Source organism: Rhamphochromis sp. 'chilingali' (genome assembly GCF_963969265.1).
Source record: "Rhamphochromis sp. 'chilingali' genome assembly, chromosome: 12".
Taxonomy (NCBI): Eukaryota; Metazoa; Chordata; class Actinopteri; order Cichliformes; family Cichlidae; genus Rhamphochromis; species Rhamphochromis sp. 'chilingali'.
Window position 1 is genome coordinate 1,672,552 of NC_137939.1, and position 17,730 is coordinate 1,690,281.

Sequence of the window (17,730 nt, forward strand, 5' to 3'; positions counted from 1 at the left end):
GGGATGAAACAAGACCACATACACTGTCACAGTGAAGACGCAAGGTGTAGAGATCAAGAATGGATGAGTTTAAATACCTGGGGTCAACTATTCAAAGCACTGGAGAATGCACAAGGGAGTGAAGAAGAGAGTGCAGGCAGGATGGAGACTAGTGTCAGGCTTGATATGTAACAAAAGGATGGCAACAAGAGTGAAAGGGAAGATTCACATGATGGTAGTAAGATCTGCTGTGATGCATGGTGTGGAGAGAGTGACACTAACAAAGACAGGAGGTGAAGCTGAAGGTGGCAGAGTGGAAGATACTAAGACTTGTTTGGTGTGAGCAGGGTGGGCAGGGTTAGAAATATATCAGAGAGAGTCAGGTTGAGCTGTGTGGAGATGAAGTTAGAAAGCCAAGGCTGATTGTGACATGCGCAGAGGAGGGATAGTGGATATAATAAACATGGTGAATATGGAGCTGACAGGCAGGAGAAAAAAAGAAGAAGACGGAGAAAAGACTTGATGTAGTAAAGGTCTAATAGTAGAGGCCTGTTCTGTTACATGAGACAGAGACATCTGCTGTAAAGGTAGCAGTCAGAAGAAGAATAAGTAGAAGCAGAACACTTTAAGCTCTGCATTTGAATTCATATGAAATATTTTTTAATTCCTAATCTCGTGCATTTTGGGGTTTATTATATTTGTATATATAATAGGGAAGCACCACACAGGGGAATGTGAAAATCGTATAACATAGAACATATTTTTTTACACTCTTAGAAATATAAGGCGCAGAAAAGGCGACTGATTGAAACCCTCAGTTAAAGTTATCAGGCCCTATTCCATTTTCTAAAACATGCCGACTTGTTTGATAAGACTTGAGTTTGTTTCTTTTTTTGGGGGTAAGGGTATTTATAAAAAAGGGTTTACATATTTATCTAATACGTAAAATACTCCCAGTTTGAGGTTATGAGGATGCACAAATCCTTTGGAGGTTGTTTTAGCAGGAATCAAATGTGATACAACAAAGATTTGGTGCTACTTGCTCTGGTGACCCCATGTGAAGGAAGCAGCTGAAAGTAGCTTTTCTTTGGATTCTTTTTATGAACTGCAAACCAGTTGGTTATGGTAATGTACCATAGGGCACATATGGACCCAGCACCATCGGGCTTAGGTGGGCAGCCCACTATAGGCCCCATTACTGGATATGTGGGGCACATCTGGCCCTGTGCTGTTAGGTGGGGCCCAAATAGTGCCCGAAACCTACAGTGTTGGCATATTGTTAGTTTACTGCAGGCCTACATGAGCCCCCATTGTGGCCCCCTCTCTGCTTTGCTTAGTGTGGGCAGTCCACAGTCAACCCACATCATGGGCAACCCCACTGGGCACATCTGGGCCCTACATTTCCCAACAGGACTGTGTAAAGTGTGAGTCTGCAAACCTCTGCTCTTGCCCAACACATGCCCCAAGGGGACAGGTTCTGATTGAGAACCCATCAGTTGTTTGAACTTTTCTTTGTGGCTTAATAAAACTCTTATTCCTTGTCTCATGAACCACCTCAAAGCCAAGACAAAACAAAAGGAAGGTTTTAAGACAAGTTGTCAAGCTGACCCTGTTGTTATATTCTGTGTCCATGTAATCTTTCAAATATGCCACATGTCCATGCACAAGGACATTGCTTCTGATAAGCAATGTTTTGGCTGTATCGTGTGACCATGGAAGATGGAAAACTTGTCTCTATAAAGACAAGGTCACAAAGCATGCAGATTCCTGTCATACAGTTTGCATTGTTGTTTGACCCTTTTGCAGAGATTACTGAAACTCATAAAGACAACCCGTTTGTGTGAACCTCAGTTTCTATCAGATTTTGCCAACAGAAGCTCACACATCCCAAGAAGCTTTGAAGAACATTTAATTAATTAATTAATTAAAACTAAAAAAAGAAACTCAAAACTAAACAAACAACGCGCTGCCTGCTGGAGAGATTAGAGAGAAAATGTTAGCTTCCAAGTCTTTTTAAACAGTTAGCTGAATGCCAACAGGTGTGAGCTCTCTCTGCGCCTCACACACATGCCTGCCTCCTACACAACACCAGAGAGGGGAAAGAGCGCACAGAGTCAGTAGGGTTGTGTATTCTGTTTTATCTTTATCTTGTCCAAGGTTTCATTTTCAAGGTTTCCCCTTTTAATTTCATTTGCAGTCGATTAAAGTTTCCACTGGTGTGTAAAGGCTGCACTTTGGCCTTTAAGGGGCTCTATCTCTTTCTTTGTGTCCTCTTTTTGTTTTTCAAGAAGTCTCTCTTTGCCCTATTACCAGAAGTAGAAGAGTCACAGGGCTGTTGGTACTCGCTTTGTACCTGGTTCAGTTTTTTCAAACACTCAAACGCATTATGTAATGTAAAAAAGGGTTTACCTTTTATTTTTCAGAGTAATGATTAATAATGATTATTAATTGGCTGAGCTAACAGGTGTTAATGCTCAATGAACACTTAAAAACAGTATTTATCAAGCTAAATAGGCATAAACAATCAAATCAATATAGAACAGTCCTCTTAACACAGGAAGTGGCTTGATGAGAGTTTTTATTCCACACAACTGTGTACTGAATCACACAACTTGTTTCCTTCTTTTTTGCAGATAAGTATCTCTGTGTGAAGTGTATGTAGTGTAAAATTAAACTATGTCAAAAAATGAGGAAGAGTCTAAGTATCCTGTTTTTTCTGTAAGACAAATGGTTTCTGCTGACAACAGAGATTGAGGAATACAACCAGAATGTGGTTCTTTGTTTAGACTCGTGAAAAGCAACACTGAACATCTTGTTCTGTGTGTGATGTGACTCATACAGACTGTGGTGTCAAAGCTAAAAAATCATGGTTTCTCTGGCTGAAACCTTGACGACTTAGGGCCTTACTTAAAAAAAAAGTCATGCATGTATAATTTAAAAAGTCTTAACTGAACGTACTATAAACAATACTCGACGCATGCTCAGCATTTCAACTCAGTTTGTCAGACTCAGAGTGAACTCTTACTCAGGCAGAAGAGCCCTGTTTTAGCACTGACATGCATTCAGACACCTCATTAACGGCATCAAACTGCTTATTTGTGTTTTCATCGAAAGACATAACAACACGTTTATTTTGTCGTTTTTATTTGTCTCTCATCTCCTGGGACCGCTTCTTCCGCACTTATATGTGTTCTACAACGTGCACGAGCGCGCAGGGGAGGCAGGGGAGGGGCCGGTTGCGTTAGGAGACTTGATTGGACAATCCCGTTTCAGAACAGAAAATGACCCAATGGGCTGCAGTCAGTGTTGTCAGTGTTTGCAGGGCCGGTGCGCAGCCACAAGTGGGTCGGGCCACAGGGCAAATGCCCGATATGTCAGATTACAGGTCGAGGCCTGTTTGCGAGCATGTTCGTCGCTGTTATTGAATTTCCATGGCTTTGATAAACAGGCGGCTTGTTATTACCACCTAATGGCAATGTTTTGCATATCATTTTAAGCGAATATATATCTGTCTTCCTTTCTGTCCTTGATCCCACTTTAGGAGTGGGATGATGGGCCAGAGTATAAGTCGTGTTTTAAGTCATAAAGCTCAATGCACGCTACAGCCATACCATTCATTATGTTTCTTTTTCTATTTTTGAGTCAATAATAAAACAAAAACAAATTAAGACAAATTTAATTATGGGCGTTGTGTTGACCCATTTTGATTCAAGGAAAGAAGTTCAAGGAAGGTAACTCAGCTTGTCTCGTGCCATTACAACCAGTACGTGGTTTCAACAGATATTAGAGCGAGATAACAGTCACGCAATTAATAGTGACGTGGCAGAGACTGCCTCGTCCTATGGCATCGCTTTATTGCGCTGTTATGTTTTGTTTGCAGATGCTCTCAGATGATTTTGCATCTCAGCGCGTTAAGTTTCATTTCTCCGGCCTGACTGACTCTCTGGGTGTGCCTGCTTTTAATCTCCGAGCATGACTGTTTCAGTACGCAGCAGATAGCATAGAGGTGCTCCGCCCATGCGGGCGGTCAAGGAATGGAAAGCTAAAGCCCAGTCTTAGGGTATTGCTTTATGAAATAAACACAAGCTGTGCGTTACATCCGCATTTAGACGATCGGCACGGACGATTTAGGATATACTCTGATAATATCAACTATTGATCATGGTTAATGTGAAGTTATCTATCCGCTGCCAAATTGGACTCGAGTTCTTCGAGTTTTTGAAGGAGACTAATCGAGTATCCATCACAGACAGGATTCAGCTGAGAGACATTTACAACAATGAGTTCCGGATGAGGTGGGTTCTTGATCACTGTTATTTATAAAAGTATCCATAACCAAAAACTGCAGTAAAAGTTGAAGTACTGAATCGACTTCTTGAAGTAAAAGCCAAAAAGTGCAGGCTCTGAAATGTACTCAAAGTGAGAACGTAAAAAAGTAGGTCCTTGAGGGAATTCTACCACCAATTTTTGTGCAACTGAACCTTGTGCCAAATTAATATAAGACTGAAATCAGTCTGTTATGTAGGATACCAGCAAAACAAACAAATTTATATATATAAATTTTTCTTCTGATGTCTACATTGTGGAGGGTGACTTTGCCTTGAGTACAATCAGAGGTTAAAGTGGAATTCGGCTGGTATGGAAGCCCTAAGATCAGTTGTTGTCGTTTAGTGGGGAAAAGAATGATAACTCACAATTTTATGATCGGCTAACCTGCTGCTCTTTGTGGATTTACAGAAATGAATTGAACAAGATGTCAGCAGATGTTTCACAACCTATCTCGGCTTTTTTCCATTTCCTAAACAAACAGCATTGGTATAAATTTTACAGGTCATACACAGATGTGATTGAAAATGACGACATTAATCTTTAAATCTGTATCAGAAATCACTGTGCAGTCCTTCCCTTTACACATAACCCCTCTTTTTCCTTTTGTCTCCTGTCTGTCTTACAATTTTCTCCATCTCTGACTAAAGTTAGAATTCTCTCCCTGAAAAAGCAGCAGTACAGCAGGTGGACCTTTCGTTAGCAACACTGTGCGGCAGACTGCGCACAGTTTGTGTTCTTGCTGATGTTTGTTGAGTTAATAGAAATGTTGCATTTGATATTTTCTGCCACTTGAAAAGTGAACTTACTTTGTTACCAATGATATTCTTTGTAAACACTTCAGGAATCCAGAGGCCAAAGATCCAAACTTTGGGTCAGTCCTGTATGCCCTGAAAGTGTCCAACAAAATAACAAGACGAAGAGACACTATTCGTTTCAACTCCAAGGTATGCACTACTCCTCTTTCATTATCTGTTATACCAGAATCTCTAACGGTACATGTGTTTCTTAACAATTACTGATTTCAATGATTGATTGATTGATTTTTTACCATAAAACTTACATTTTCACATTTTATTTAAGCACATCACTCAGTCTTGTAGTTGAGATAACAAGGCATGTCTGATATTTTTTTAGAATCTCTCAGTGATACAACTTCAAATGAAACATTTAAATTTAAAATCAGTTAATCATACAGGTAAATAATGTTTATCTGATGAAACAAAAACAAAAAAAAAATACTGGCGGCTGATTATAGCCCAATGAAATGAATCTTAGCCTTTAGTCATTGTTGGGTAAAGTCCAGATGGCAGCTCGTGGATTGAGGTAGGTGCGGTGCTGGTGTTGAGTTGGTGATCACGTGCCACACTGATGTTCCCTTAGAGTCAGTGCTACAGTGTCAATGGAAAATTGTATTTAGTAGTCAGTATAATCTTTTAGTGATATAAGTTTGCTTATGGTAGGATGCTGTTTGTAGTTATTTGGTAGTGACAGGATGTGTGATTTTTAGCAGGCTTGGTTCACCCCCACATCCTGGGAGCATGGGAGAGGTCGTACCTTGTTTTATTGTTTTAACGTAGCTATGTCTGTTTTAGTCTAAGTGCTTTAACTGCTGGACTTCCCCACCGTGCCATCTAGGGTGGGGGAGACTACCCTCTTTATGACCAAGGATGTACATTTTGTGCTTTCATGTTATATGACCCTTTGATCAACACACACACACACACACACACACACACACACACACACACACACACACTGGAGTCTCTTAGAGTGGAGGCTGCCCTTGCTAGCAAGAAGTTCTGTGTGTTTCTCTTCTCTGAGTCTTTACTGAAGAAGTGTTTTATAACATTTTCCCTAACATACAGTATAAAGAAGAACAGGGCTTTATTTGGAATATCTATTCCTTAATTGTGTTTACATCAAGCGTCAGGATACAGCTAATCCGCTGACATTATGCAAATGTTTTTACAGTGACTGTGAGGCATATATACCACTTAGGCATCAGCAAAGACTTCATTGTTAGCTGTTACTTCCTGTTTCTCCAGTGCACAATAGTGAACATATTTTTATTTGGTTTTCAAGGTTTTATGTTTTCAACATTTGACAATAAAATGAATAAATGAAACAATTTTTTCCAAATTGTGATGTTTTTACAGATATAATACAGGTCATTGATAGTAGTCGTAGTTTCTCTGACAGTGTTTATCATTTTGGTAATTTCCTTCTGTGACTTTTCCAGAATAACTTTTGTATTTTAATATAACCGTACCAATAAAACAGTTATCTGCCCTTCCATTTTCATACCTGAGAATGCCACAGAGTTAAATCTGGGCTATGCAGGCTTATTTTTTTTATGTAAAAAGGCAAACTTCTTGGTTATCACAGAGGAGGTCAAAGAGTAAAGCTATTCTCAACCTGTTATATGTTGATATATATGAGTGTTCATATCTTATCTCATATCCCTCCCCGTTGCTTGGCTCTTGCTTGCTCACAAGGGGTCGTCTGATTGTTGGGGTTTTCTGTGTATTATTGTGTCTGTCTGTCTGTCCGTCCATCCGTTCAGCATTTTGAGCACTTTTTAGCTGTTTTCGTGCCTTTGGAAGGATTTTATCAGCAGGATAGCACTAAAACCATCTAAGAGACCATCATGAACTTCACACACGTGTAACAGTTGAAATCAAAGTGATGATTTATTTGGAGGGAGTGTGCTTTGAGCCACGAGTACTTAATAAAGGTTATCCCAGCACAAAGGTAGAGCTGCAATCTGTTCTTTTAGCAACATAAATGTTACATCAGATAAATTTATTGAAATGGGCTTTTGAAATTGGTATTGTGAGTTTTAAATCATGATGTGCCATCTACTGTACACCTCATGTATTCTAACTTCAGTGTTAGAGGAGGTGCAAGTGGAAGCAAAGTTCATATTTACAGTAAACATTCTTACCCTAGTTTGCTATTGACAGAGGGCAACTGTTTCCTTGTTTTCAGCATGTTTGACCTCACCTCATAGTAAAAAGCCAAACAGGTTCTAAAAGACATTAAGGTATTATTATTGTCTAAAACAAAACTGGTTCAGCTTGCTCTTCTTCTTCTTTTTTGTATTTGTTAATAGGAGGATCATTAATTGTGTTATTAATGGTTAAAATAAAATAGCTTTTTTTTTTTATAGGACAACATTTTATAGGACTTAATATTCTTAAACTGTCCACAGGAATCAGTTTAAAATTTTGAAGTCAAAGCGAGTTAAGGAATCAGAGTTCACGTAAGGACAGGATGCTGTCACTTCCTCAAAAATACATCCTGTTGTCTGAAGAAAATACTTCAGAGTTTCTTAAGACGACGCTCATTCTCTTTCTTGGTTGCAACTTTATAAGCTCAGATAAATAAAGCCAGAAACGTGACAGTGGTTTTTCTTTTTCTAAATCCTAAAATAAAACTGACATGAAGTGATGATCCACACAGGTCAAAGCTCTTTACGTGGACCAGTGGCAGTGGCAGAGAGACCGTAAACCGACGCCAGCCCAGAATGGAGCAGCCAGTCCGGGGATGGGACAGACAGCAGCCTCTGCAGATGAGGCAGAGACAGGAGTAAGATACCGGAGGAAAACGGCCAGTCTCCTGATGAACAAACTCAAGTCAGAGAGGTAACCTGGCACAATGCAACTCACAGTGTGAACATGCTTTTTATTTTTAAGGCAAACCATTAGGAATGTTTTTGTTTAATGAGTAAATGAAATGTGAAACATGGGAAAACACAACTCATGTGCTGTGGCAAACAGGCCAGGCATGTATGCAGAACATGGAGGTGCGAGTGTGGCTACTTCAGTCCATTAACCTCTGTCACTCACTCAGAGCATCCGCCTCTGCTGCCTGTATTACTTCTGCATGCAGCTAGAAAAGAAAGGCAAACGTGAAAGAAGTGGCCTGAACCCCTGCAGTAAAACAGTGAATCAATGCCTCTGATCTTCTCCCACCTACAGAACCCACTTCATATCTGACAAAAATGGGATCAGCATCACATCCGAACGTTCGTTTGAGAATGGAAAACTTCACTTACGTGTGGAAGAGACCTTTGAGGTATTTAAGCCATCAGATTGCAATGTTCCCCGATATATACATGTGCTTACAAACAAACAAAGAAAAAACTTTACAAAATGATGTGTTTTGCTAACAGAGTGAGATAACCCTGCATGTGAAGAACACTGGAACAGAAACTGTGTATTTCACCTACTACACACCTCTACACTGGCTCAAGTGCTTGTCGCTGGTTGACGAGCAGAAAGTGACCAAACAGAACCCCCTGACACTAAAACCAGGTGACGCGAGCATCACAGATAAGCTAGCTCGTTTGACTCACATTTGACTCACAGATTACAGGTTGAATTTGACCATTAATGCACTCAACATCCGGGTTTCAGGTGACAGCTATAAAATCCAGGCTGTCTTCCGCTTCAGCTTGGTTGGTTTCTATCCAGCTACACTCGCCTTTGAATTCAAACCAGACCTGCAGCCATCCTCTGCTGCATTTTACATTGTGCGCTTTATTGAGGCTGAGTGTGTAACTTCCTTGGGACTGGAGCTAGCACCTACAGCCCCCTACAAACCTCGCTCCATCCCCGCCTGGACTCCTGAGGTTGATTGCATGACTGTGGATGGGGTGCCACCTGAAGGGTACTACGCTTTATTTAGCTGTTAAACGTACTCTGTAAATGTACAAAAATACATTTTCTGTCTCTTTTATAATACTACACCTTTATTTGTCTCCTTAAGGCTGGCATTAATACATCTAAAATACGTGGTTAAGCTGAAAGAGTATCGAGTACCATCATACATCCGTAACCTCCTTACATCACTGAAGTACTCATCATTCAATGCTAAAAGGTAAGAAAGAGCCTTGAGATTGTGGTAAATGTTAAATGGTAGTTTGCCTCACTCATGTTTATTTTCCATTAGTTTTTTATGAGGTTAAAGTGTTTTAAAAATTGCAGTGTTATCAGTTTGTTGACAGTGTCTTCTGATTTCACTAATCTGGTGACATCTTTTATGATATTTAACAATGATCTCTTTTGAGACAATAGGACAAAAACATAGATTAACTAGAGGGGCAGTGGAAGAACATACACCAAGGCAATGTTATTTCAATTCCATTCTGCACTAAAACTAATTTAGTCTTCTTCTTTTTTTTTGAACACCTCTCCACCAAAGCAGTTTTACACAACTTTTCTGTGTGTTATCGATCGTAAATGTATGTGAATGTCCTTCCCAGCTGGATGGGATGTTAGTTGGTCTTCCACATTGTGGGAAAGGAGCAGGTGCTTTTACCACTAGAAAGTGGGCATGATGTCTAGTTTGCCCTGCATATCCAGTATTTCCAGTAGTGACAATCCTTCTAAAAGACACTGCTGTTTGCTATATGTGAGAAAGGGCGACTGTGGAAAACACGTCATCTCATTCTCCTGAGATTGTCCTAAATTTGTGTGTGATATGGCTCAATTTTTCATAAAATTCAAGCTTGGTAGTTTTTGTGTAATCTTGGTGACAAACAGCAATGATCAGCAATTAAGAAATTGATGTGATCTACTGAGATCCTCTAATCTCAACTCAGCTTCTGTGATATGATTTGCAGTATACAATGTCATCTGTTTTTCATGTGGTGTGTCTCAAAGAGCCATACTGGAGAGTCCCTTGAACTGGGAGAACTACACAGAGAGGTTCCAGGTGCTGCTGTATCTGGAGGAGCTTCAGATGGAGGTGGACATCAAGAGATACAACATCCCCAACACTGACAGAGGACATGCTACCATGACTAAAGACAAAACGAACAAGAAGCTTCTTGTTCTGGAGGTAAATGTATCAGATATGTCAGATATATGATTCTGATCACATTTAGTTGTTACCATTAGTTCAATTATAAAAATGTATAAGACCAACTAACAGCTCAGCCTCTCTTAGTGCTATATGTAATATGGTGAGAAAGAACAGTACAACACCTGAAAAATTAAAGAAATAAGCAAGTTGTTAGTGAGCATATAACTGAAGGTTTCATTCATTTCATGAAGAGTTATAAAAATTAACACTGAAAAATACCCCTCAGTTATGAAGGTCATTCATTTAAACCCATATCAAACTCATACAAAACATACTACATACCTAAATATGGTCATTCTTCACTGACCCATTCATATGTTAAGCTTGTTTTTCATGTCGGTTCCTAAAAATGACAAGGACCTCTACACAACCTTGACTGCTTGTGGCAGCTTGTGGGACACATTCAGCTCATGTTTGTGTCATCACGGTTATCCTTGTGACAGATAGCTCTTGTCCCTTTTCCCAGGTGCCTGGTGTGGCTGAGAACCGTCCCTCTGTGCTCCGAGGAGATAAGCTGCTGGTGTATCCTGTTGGAGAACCAGGGGTCAAGTACTGTGGCTACGTCCACAGTGTGCACCTGGACAGTGTTAAACTGGGTTTCAGCTCCCAGTAAGATGATGACTGTTTAGCATTATAAAAGTACAAATCAAGGGAGATTAATACATTTCTAGTAAAGTGATATTTGTGGCATCTTAGGTTTTGTGAATTTCTTTACAGGTTGGTCAGCCGCTTTGTAGAAGGTATGAAGTTCAGTGTTGAGTTCACTATAACCCGCCTGACTCTGCGTCTCCAGCACAGAGCAGCAGAACTGGCTTCTTCATATAGACTGGAAAGCGTGTTGTTTCCTGCTGAACCCAACATGTCCTTTCAGCCAAAGGACCTTCCCAATCTCAGGTTAGAAACTCTAGTGGACTGATCACATACTTTTTTTAATACACAGTGCATGTGTTATCCTTTTTCTCTACATGTAAATAAATAATGGATGATCATCAGTGCTGCACTACTCAGCCGAGGCTGAAATTTTGGTTCTCTGTATACACTTAAAATGTATAAATCATCCTGAAATGACAGGAGTGATTCAGGCATGTGATTCAGCTCTAAAATTATTCCTTTTTTTCCATTTATTTTTCCATCAACAGGCTGTTTGATAGGCAGCTGGAGAAAAATCCAGAGCAATATCAGGCAGTACAACACATTGTAGCTGGCTCATCCAAACCTGCCCCCTACCTGATTTTTGGTCCACCTGGAACTGGTACTGGGTCCCAAAGATTGCTACCCCTCTGCTTTTGAGCTGCTATAGAAGGAACTTATCATAAGTCTGAAAATGCAACTCAGCTGATGCCGTTTTTATGTTTCCTGTTCTATTCAGGAAAAACAGTGACTGTGGTGGAGGCCATCAAGCAGATAGAGAAGACACAAGCTAACTGCTACATTCTGGCATGCACTCCAACCAACAGTGCTGCTGATCTGCTTTGCAAGAGGATTCTGGAGCATGTGGACAAGCGTAAAGTATATCGCATGTATGCCAGCAGCTGGGACCCAAAACTTGTTCCTGATGAACTAATGGTCAGTGCTGGGAGTTCATTTAATGAAAATGATTTGTTTTTCTTTTTTAATGGAGATGCAGTTTATCAAGAAACTAACTCTGCATTACCTTTCATTCACCTGTGATATTAGAGCAAACTTTCATTCAGTAGTTTACATTTAAGTATCTACTATATGTGAAATGCACTTCATGACTGTAATGTTCATGCATGACACACTGAATGAGGACTCACTCACTCATTTCTTAACCACAGTGTTGATGTGCGTTCTAGTGCTTGATGCTATTGTATTAAGTCTCACTGAGGTTTATGATACGATGGCACTTTACAGGAATGCTCTAACCTGGTTGGGGAGTGTTACATTTTCCCTGCTAAAGAAGAGCTGATGACGTATAAGATCATGGTCACCACCCTGTTTACTGCCGGAAGGTAGTGAATGACTCACACTGCAGTCATATCTGCATGACACTGTCTATAACATTAACACAACATTAAACATGACAGATGAACGTGGCAAATATGACTTTGTGCCATGTAAAGATTTGTTGATCTGTGCAGATTCGTCTCAGGTGACATTCCAGCAGAACATTTCACTCATGTGTTTATTGATGAGGCTGGACATGCTGTGGAGACTGAGTGTATAATACCATTGGCAGGTATAAACAACAAAGAGTTTTCCTTTCTAGAGCTGTACTAAATTTGATTTATATGATGATTGATTTTTGTTATTTTGTGGGACCAAAGGGTTGCTTGATGCAACGGCTGGTCAGGTTGTTCTGGCTGGAGACCCCAAGCAGCTTGGCCCCATTCTTAGATCTCCTTATGCTCTGAAATACGGCATGGGTAAGTACAGACGTAAGAACACTTATGTTGCCTTGCGCACAAATCTACTGTAATACAGAGAAATAAGGCTACATACATGAATGAATGGATGGATACTGCCCGGAACTGTTTCCCTGTGTGTAGCAAACTGACATTTGGTTTTAAAAACTCTGTGCTGTCTACAGGAGTGTCCCTCTTGGAGCGGCTGATGAATAACTTCTCTGTGTACCAGAAGAACGCTGATGGTGTGTTCAGCAAACGTTTTGTTACCAAGCTGCTGCGTAACTACAGGTGTGCTAGAAGAGAGTCTAAGGATGCTCAGTGACAAAAACTTGATTTGCTTGATTTGCAACAATGTGCATTTTTCTTTCAGGTCTCATCCTGCCATTCTCAAAATTCCCAATGAGCTTTTCTATGACGGGGAGCTGCAGGCTTGTGCAGATGAGTACGCACGAAACTTCTACTGCAACTGGGAAGAGCTACCAAAAAAGGTAGTGATTCTTCTTTTAACAAGTGTGCACTGTGCAGTGTATGTACAATTCACTAGCTGGGACCACATCCTCTGTAATGATGGGCGATGAGGGATGAGGAAGTGTGAACTGGTGCTGCGGTTTGGGGAAGGCCTCGAAGGGGACTGGCGACCAGTGATGGGAATAACGGCGTTACTTTTTTCAGTAACAAGTAATCTAACTAATTACTATTCCTATCCGGTTGTTCAGTGATGACGCGACGAATCCTACTTCCGGGTCTAAAGTAGTCTGCGTTTAATGTGGCTTTTGTGTTGTTAACATGTTTAATGTTTTGTATTTTCTTTTCTTTTATCTCAAAAAGCTCCTAAAACAGTCAGTGATCACTGTTGACCTCCCTCGGCTTTTATTACCACTAATCATTTATTTAAGCTCAGTTTTTAAAACCTTAGGATGTAACTACAGCCCAGCCCATGCAGCAGTATATGAATGACTAACCTCGTATTGTGGATGGATTATCTCAGTTGTTCTCCTGGCTGAAGTTTGGTCCTTTTACAGCATCCTGCCATGCGATTACATTTGTTCCTGACCACCGAGAACACTCACATTAACTTTTATCGAGTGGAAAAAAAGTTAGCTTGTTTATATTATGCTAACATAGCTGTGTCGCTAGCGGTCACGTAGCACATCATTATATACCAGCTAGCCCAACTTCAGTAACCCTACAAACGTCACTGCTGTTTAGTTTTCTGTCTTCATTTATGTTGGAAGTGATAGCAGAGCTGTATGTTTGAATTTGTTTCCAAAACCCCGCAGTCAGGACATGCTATATTGTATTTAGATAGAAGCTAGCGAGCTAACTCCCTGCTAACTTCTAACTCCGTTAAATGTCATATATTCCGTTTTCATGGATGCCTGGATGTTAAACTCAATTGTTACACCTGGTAGAGCAGAACGCTGATCATTTTATTAAAGATGAAAGACTTTAGACAGTTTTTCAACTCTCAGTAATGCCATAGTGATCGTTTGATATATGGACCTGCAGCGGAGTTTAGACCCAGACACGGCTAGTGACGTCAGACTGAACAACCGGATTGTTACAATGCCGTTACAGTTACTAACAAGGAAACGCGGTCCGTTACTATTTTTCAACAAACAGACGGTTGAAGCTGTATTCAGCTGTAAGTAATCTGGACGCTGCAGCTTTAAGCAGCTGCGCGCTCCCGCGGACGATAATCACAACACCTGAGTGCTGCTGTTTGACTGAGCAAGAATAAAGTAGTCATGGTAAGCCAATCACATGACCACTTAAAGACAAAGCAACAAGGTGACATATACCAGTTTTTAAATTGTGTTGATAGGCCACTTAAAACCAGAGTCATGATAAACAAGATATATGCCTGTTTATTCCTCAATAGTGTCGTCACGTAAGGACAGCGCTAGCAAGCACTCTCTTCTTATGCCCCCCCCCCCTAACAGGGGAAGTTTTAGGAGTAGAAAAAGAGAGCGAGCGAGTTTTGAGACGTGAGAGATTTGTGACGTTTAGCGTGTTTGGAGTGTGTAGTTAATGTGCTGTCTTGTGTAGTTAGTGTGTTGTGGATAGTTTTGTGTTGTGTGTCAGAACAATGAGGCGACTGCTGTCTCCAGGTAGAAACAGCAGTGATACACCTGCTGCTGTCAGACCTGCAGGTATCAGGCTGTGATGTTTCCTTTATAGTGGACAGAAATGATGTTTTTGCAGTGGCACAAATAATTTGTGGCATCTTATTGAAGAACAGCTGATTGTTCTGTAAATAGTTTGAAATGGTTATTTAAAAAATCAAGGTAAAAGGTAAATGGATGCAAATAACTTTGTTGTTTGCAAAACTTGTGCATAGGATTTTAAGATTGACAATTTATATTTGCATTTAACATTATGAAATATGATTCATTAAACATGTTTGTGGTTGTTACAGTAAAAAATATAACCTTTTCTCCTCGGACTTTATGGTTTTTGTCTGATTTTAGATCAATTGTGTTAATACAGTCTGTAAAAAATGAAAACATAACTGTAGATTCAGACACGTGAGGTTGTGCTGAAAAGGATGAGACCAAACAAGTAAACAGTTTTTAAAGGTGAGATGTGGAGGAAACATCAAAAGTAGTTAAAAATGGACAATTATACCCTGGACCCCAGAGGGTTAAACATTTTTTTTAAAGTAACGCAATAGTTACTTTTCAAGTAATTAATTACTTTTAGAATATTGTAACTCAGTTACTTTTTTTGAAGAAGTAACTAGTAACTATAATTAATTACTTTTTCAAAGTAACTTGCCCCGGGCCGGGCAGATCCCCAGGTACTAACGAGAAATGAATGAAAGGAAAAGAGGAGAAGAGAGGGAAAATGGGGGGGGGGGGGGGGCATGAAAATGAGAACAGCAGGTATTGGTGAAGGGGGGCTTTTATAGCCTGAGGCCGGAGGGGGCGTGAAGGAGGAGTGGTCCCGCTCCTGAAATTCAGATGATATCTCCACATAATTCATTTACACATCCAGTCTTCTTCTACTGCTTTTGGAAATCAAAGCAACAAAAGCTTTGCTGCAACTACTCAGAGCAGTGAGGTAGTTAAAAGTTTCACCAATTCAAAATTTATGTCTTTCAGAACTTCCCAGTGATCTTCCATGGGGTGACTGGCATTGACAAACGTGAGGCCAGCAGTCCTTCTTTCTTCAATGTAGCTGAAGTGGAGGTGCTGATGGACTATGTGCGGAAACTGCTGCAGGCACAAGGCAAGAAGGGTGTGGCAAAGATTGCACCCCGAGACATAGGCATCATCGCCCCCTACAGGAAGCAGGTGTGATTAAATTTTTTTTTATGTAGTGGTTACAAACCTTTGCTATAACTACAAATGAACACACAGTGGATAAGATGCAGATTTAAAGGTGTGGTTAGTGGTTATGTTTTTCTTTGTGTCACACAGGTGCAGAAAATCCGCAAGGCACTGGAAAAAATTGGTCTGGAAAAAGAATTTCAATTTATGAGTATGGAAAACCTTAAGGTAACTAAATGTTGGAGAGTAAAAGACTTCAAAACACAGAGTAGCAAGTGTGTCAGAAATGCATATTTGTGTGTGTGTGTCAGGTTGGTTCAGTGGAGGAGTTCCAGGGCCAGGAGAGGAGAGTGATTTTGGTGTCTACAGTTCGAAGCAGCCCCGATTACACAGAGATGGACAAAAAGTTCAACCTGGGCTTTGTCAAAAACGAGAAGGTAAATAACGCAATACCATACACAGACACACAAAATGAAGAGCCTGCATTTACAGATTATTGTGACACGTTCTTTTGTTGTCCAGAGATTTAATGTGGCTGTGACTCGAGCTAAAGCCCTGCTGATTGTGGTGGGAAACCCCAGAATTTTGGAAACAGATTCCACCTGGGCCCGGCACGTGACACACTCCTACTTCCGCTTTCAGCAAACGTTAAATTTTAAACTCAGCTTTAAATTTGAACGAGTGATCTGTGCTGACTTTCTTGTTCACTCTTTCTCTGTTCGCCTGCAGCTTCATCCAGTACTGCAGAGATGAAGGAGGTTACACTGGATTCATTCGGGCAGAGGAAGATGTAGATGTGTTTGCTCGACTTCAAGCACTTTACATCTCAATTGAGCCCACAGGTAGCAAACAAAGGCTAATTACAATAATTGTGCCACTGAGTAAAAACATATGAAACTGAGGGTAATTCTTTCATAAAAACCTTCCTCATATGAACATGTTAAAATTCTCCACCTTGAATTTTGCTTTTCTCACCAGTTGAGACTGCAGAGAGTGTCATTCAGCAGCAGCTGGACCCTGAGTGGAGGAATGACATGTGAGCCAAAGGAGAGCCCCAAAAGCTGTTCAGAGGAATTCATTTCAGCACCATCAAACTGTCCTAAATGAACACTTTGCTATATCAAATGTCCAAAGTATATTTTACTAGATAATCTTGACCAAAGACAATGATAGACATAACTGTTTTGTGTTTAAAGCAACTATGTTGTCTCAGGGAACTGCACCACTAACACCAGCAACTTCTCACAATTACATGGTGACAATAAATCTTGAGACTGAAAAGTTCCTCAAGCAGCTCAGAAGTGCACTTTTCCAGCACTAGGAGAACAGATGAAGCAGTCTGTGCATAGGACCGAGTGTGCTTTACAAACGTGCACTTTATATGCAAGGATTCTTCTGTGTCATCTGATCATCAATAGAATCCAAAAGGAGCAGTTAGGGACCACGCCTGACTTTGCGAAGGAGCAAATTACTTGAATTTACAGTTTTAAATCAATCTGTGCTTAAGTATTAACTGGTTGTTAAATAACTGAAATGTACATGTCATAGTGTACATAGTGTTGCCTGCCCATGTATGAGACTTTCAATGTATTTCTTAATTACAGTTACCAAACAGCAATTTTATTCATTTTCTTATCAATGGAGTAATTGTAAGGTTCATTTTAAATCAAATTATTTAAATAAATCTAAGATGACAACACACGAGGTCACTTTAATGTTCAAACCTACCAATTTTGTTTTGTTGTTTTTTTACTTGTAAGTCTGAGGTCTCTTTAATTCTCATTTTAAATATTATACCAAGGGGATGCCAAAAGAAAGTTAAATGCTGATTTACTTATAGAATAGAAGTCAGTTGTAATAAATAAGAGTAAACCATTATTGAGATGTAAATGTATTAAAACCATCTCCAAAAC

General features: G+C 40.1%; 1 protein-coding gene across 1 annotated transcript; it reads left to right on the forward strand.

Moving 5' to 3' along the window:
• The first annotated feature begins 3,796 nt into the window (after nucleotides 1-3,796).
• Nucleotides 3,797-17,718, forward strand: LOC308407135 (putative helicase mov-10-B.2). Its single transcript, XM_080898617.1, has 23 exons — nucleotides 3,797-4,274; nucleotides 5,150-5,252; nucleotides 7,771-7,952; nucleotides 8,289-8,385; nucleotides 8,483-8,624; nucleotides 8,727-8,979; nucleotides 9,079-9,189; nucleotides 9,975-10,152; nucleotides 10,643-10,785; nucleotides 10,894-11,070; nucleotides 11,316-11,428; nucleotides 11,546-11,742; nucleotides 12,052-12,149; nucleotides 12,279-12,376; nucleotides 12,465-12,563; nucleotides 12,728-12,833; nucleotides 12,916-13,033; nucleotides 15,650-15,841; nucleotides 15,968-16,045; nucleotides 16,129-16,254; nucleotides 16,340-16,428; nucleotides 16,547-16,659; nucleotides 16,796-17,718. The coding sequence occupies exons 1-23, from the start codon at nucleotides 4,141-4,143 to the stop codon at nucleotides 16,855-16,857; spliced, it is 3,009 nt and encodes a 1,002-aa protein (XP_080754743.1). The 5' UTR covers nucleotides 3,797-4,140; the 3' UTR covers nucleotides 16,858-17,718.
• The last annotated feature ends 12 nt before the right edge of the window (nucleotides 17,719-17,730 follow it).

Coding starts and splice junctions, on each gene's coding strand:
- LOC308407135 (XM_080898617.1), top strand. CDS start 4,141: ATGGTTAATGTGAAGTTATCTATCCGCTGCCAAATTGGACTCGAGTTC. Junction 9,190..9,974: donor TCATCATTCAATGCTAAAAG/GTAAGAAAGAGC, acceptor TGTGTCTCAAAG/AGCCATACTGGAGAGTCCCT. Junction 16,255..16,339: donor GCTTTGTCAAAAACGAGAAG/GTAAATAACGCA, acceptor TTTGTTGTCCAG/AGATTTAATGTGGCTGTGAC.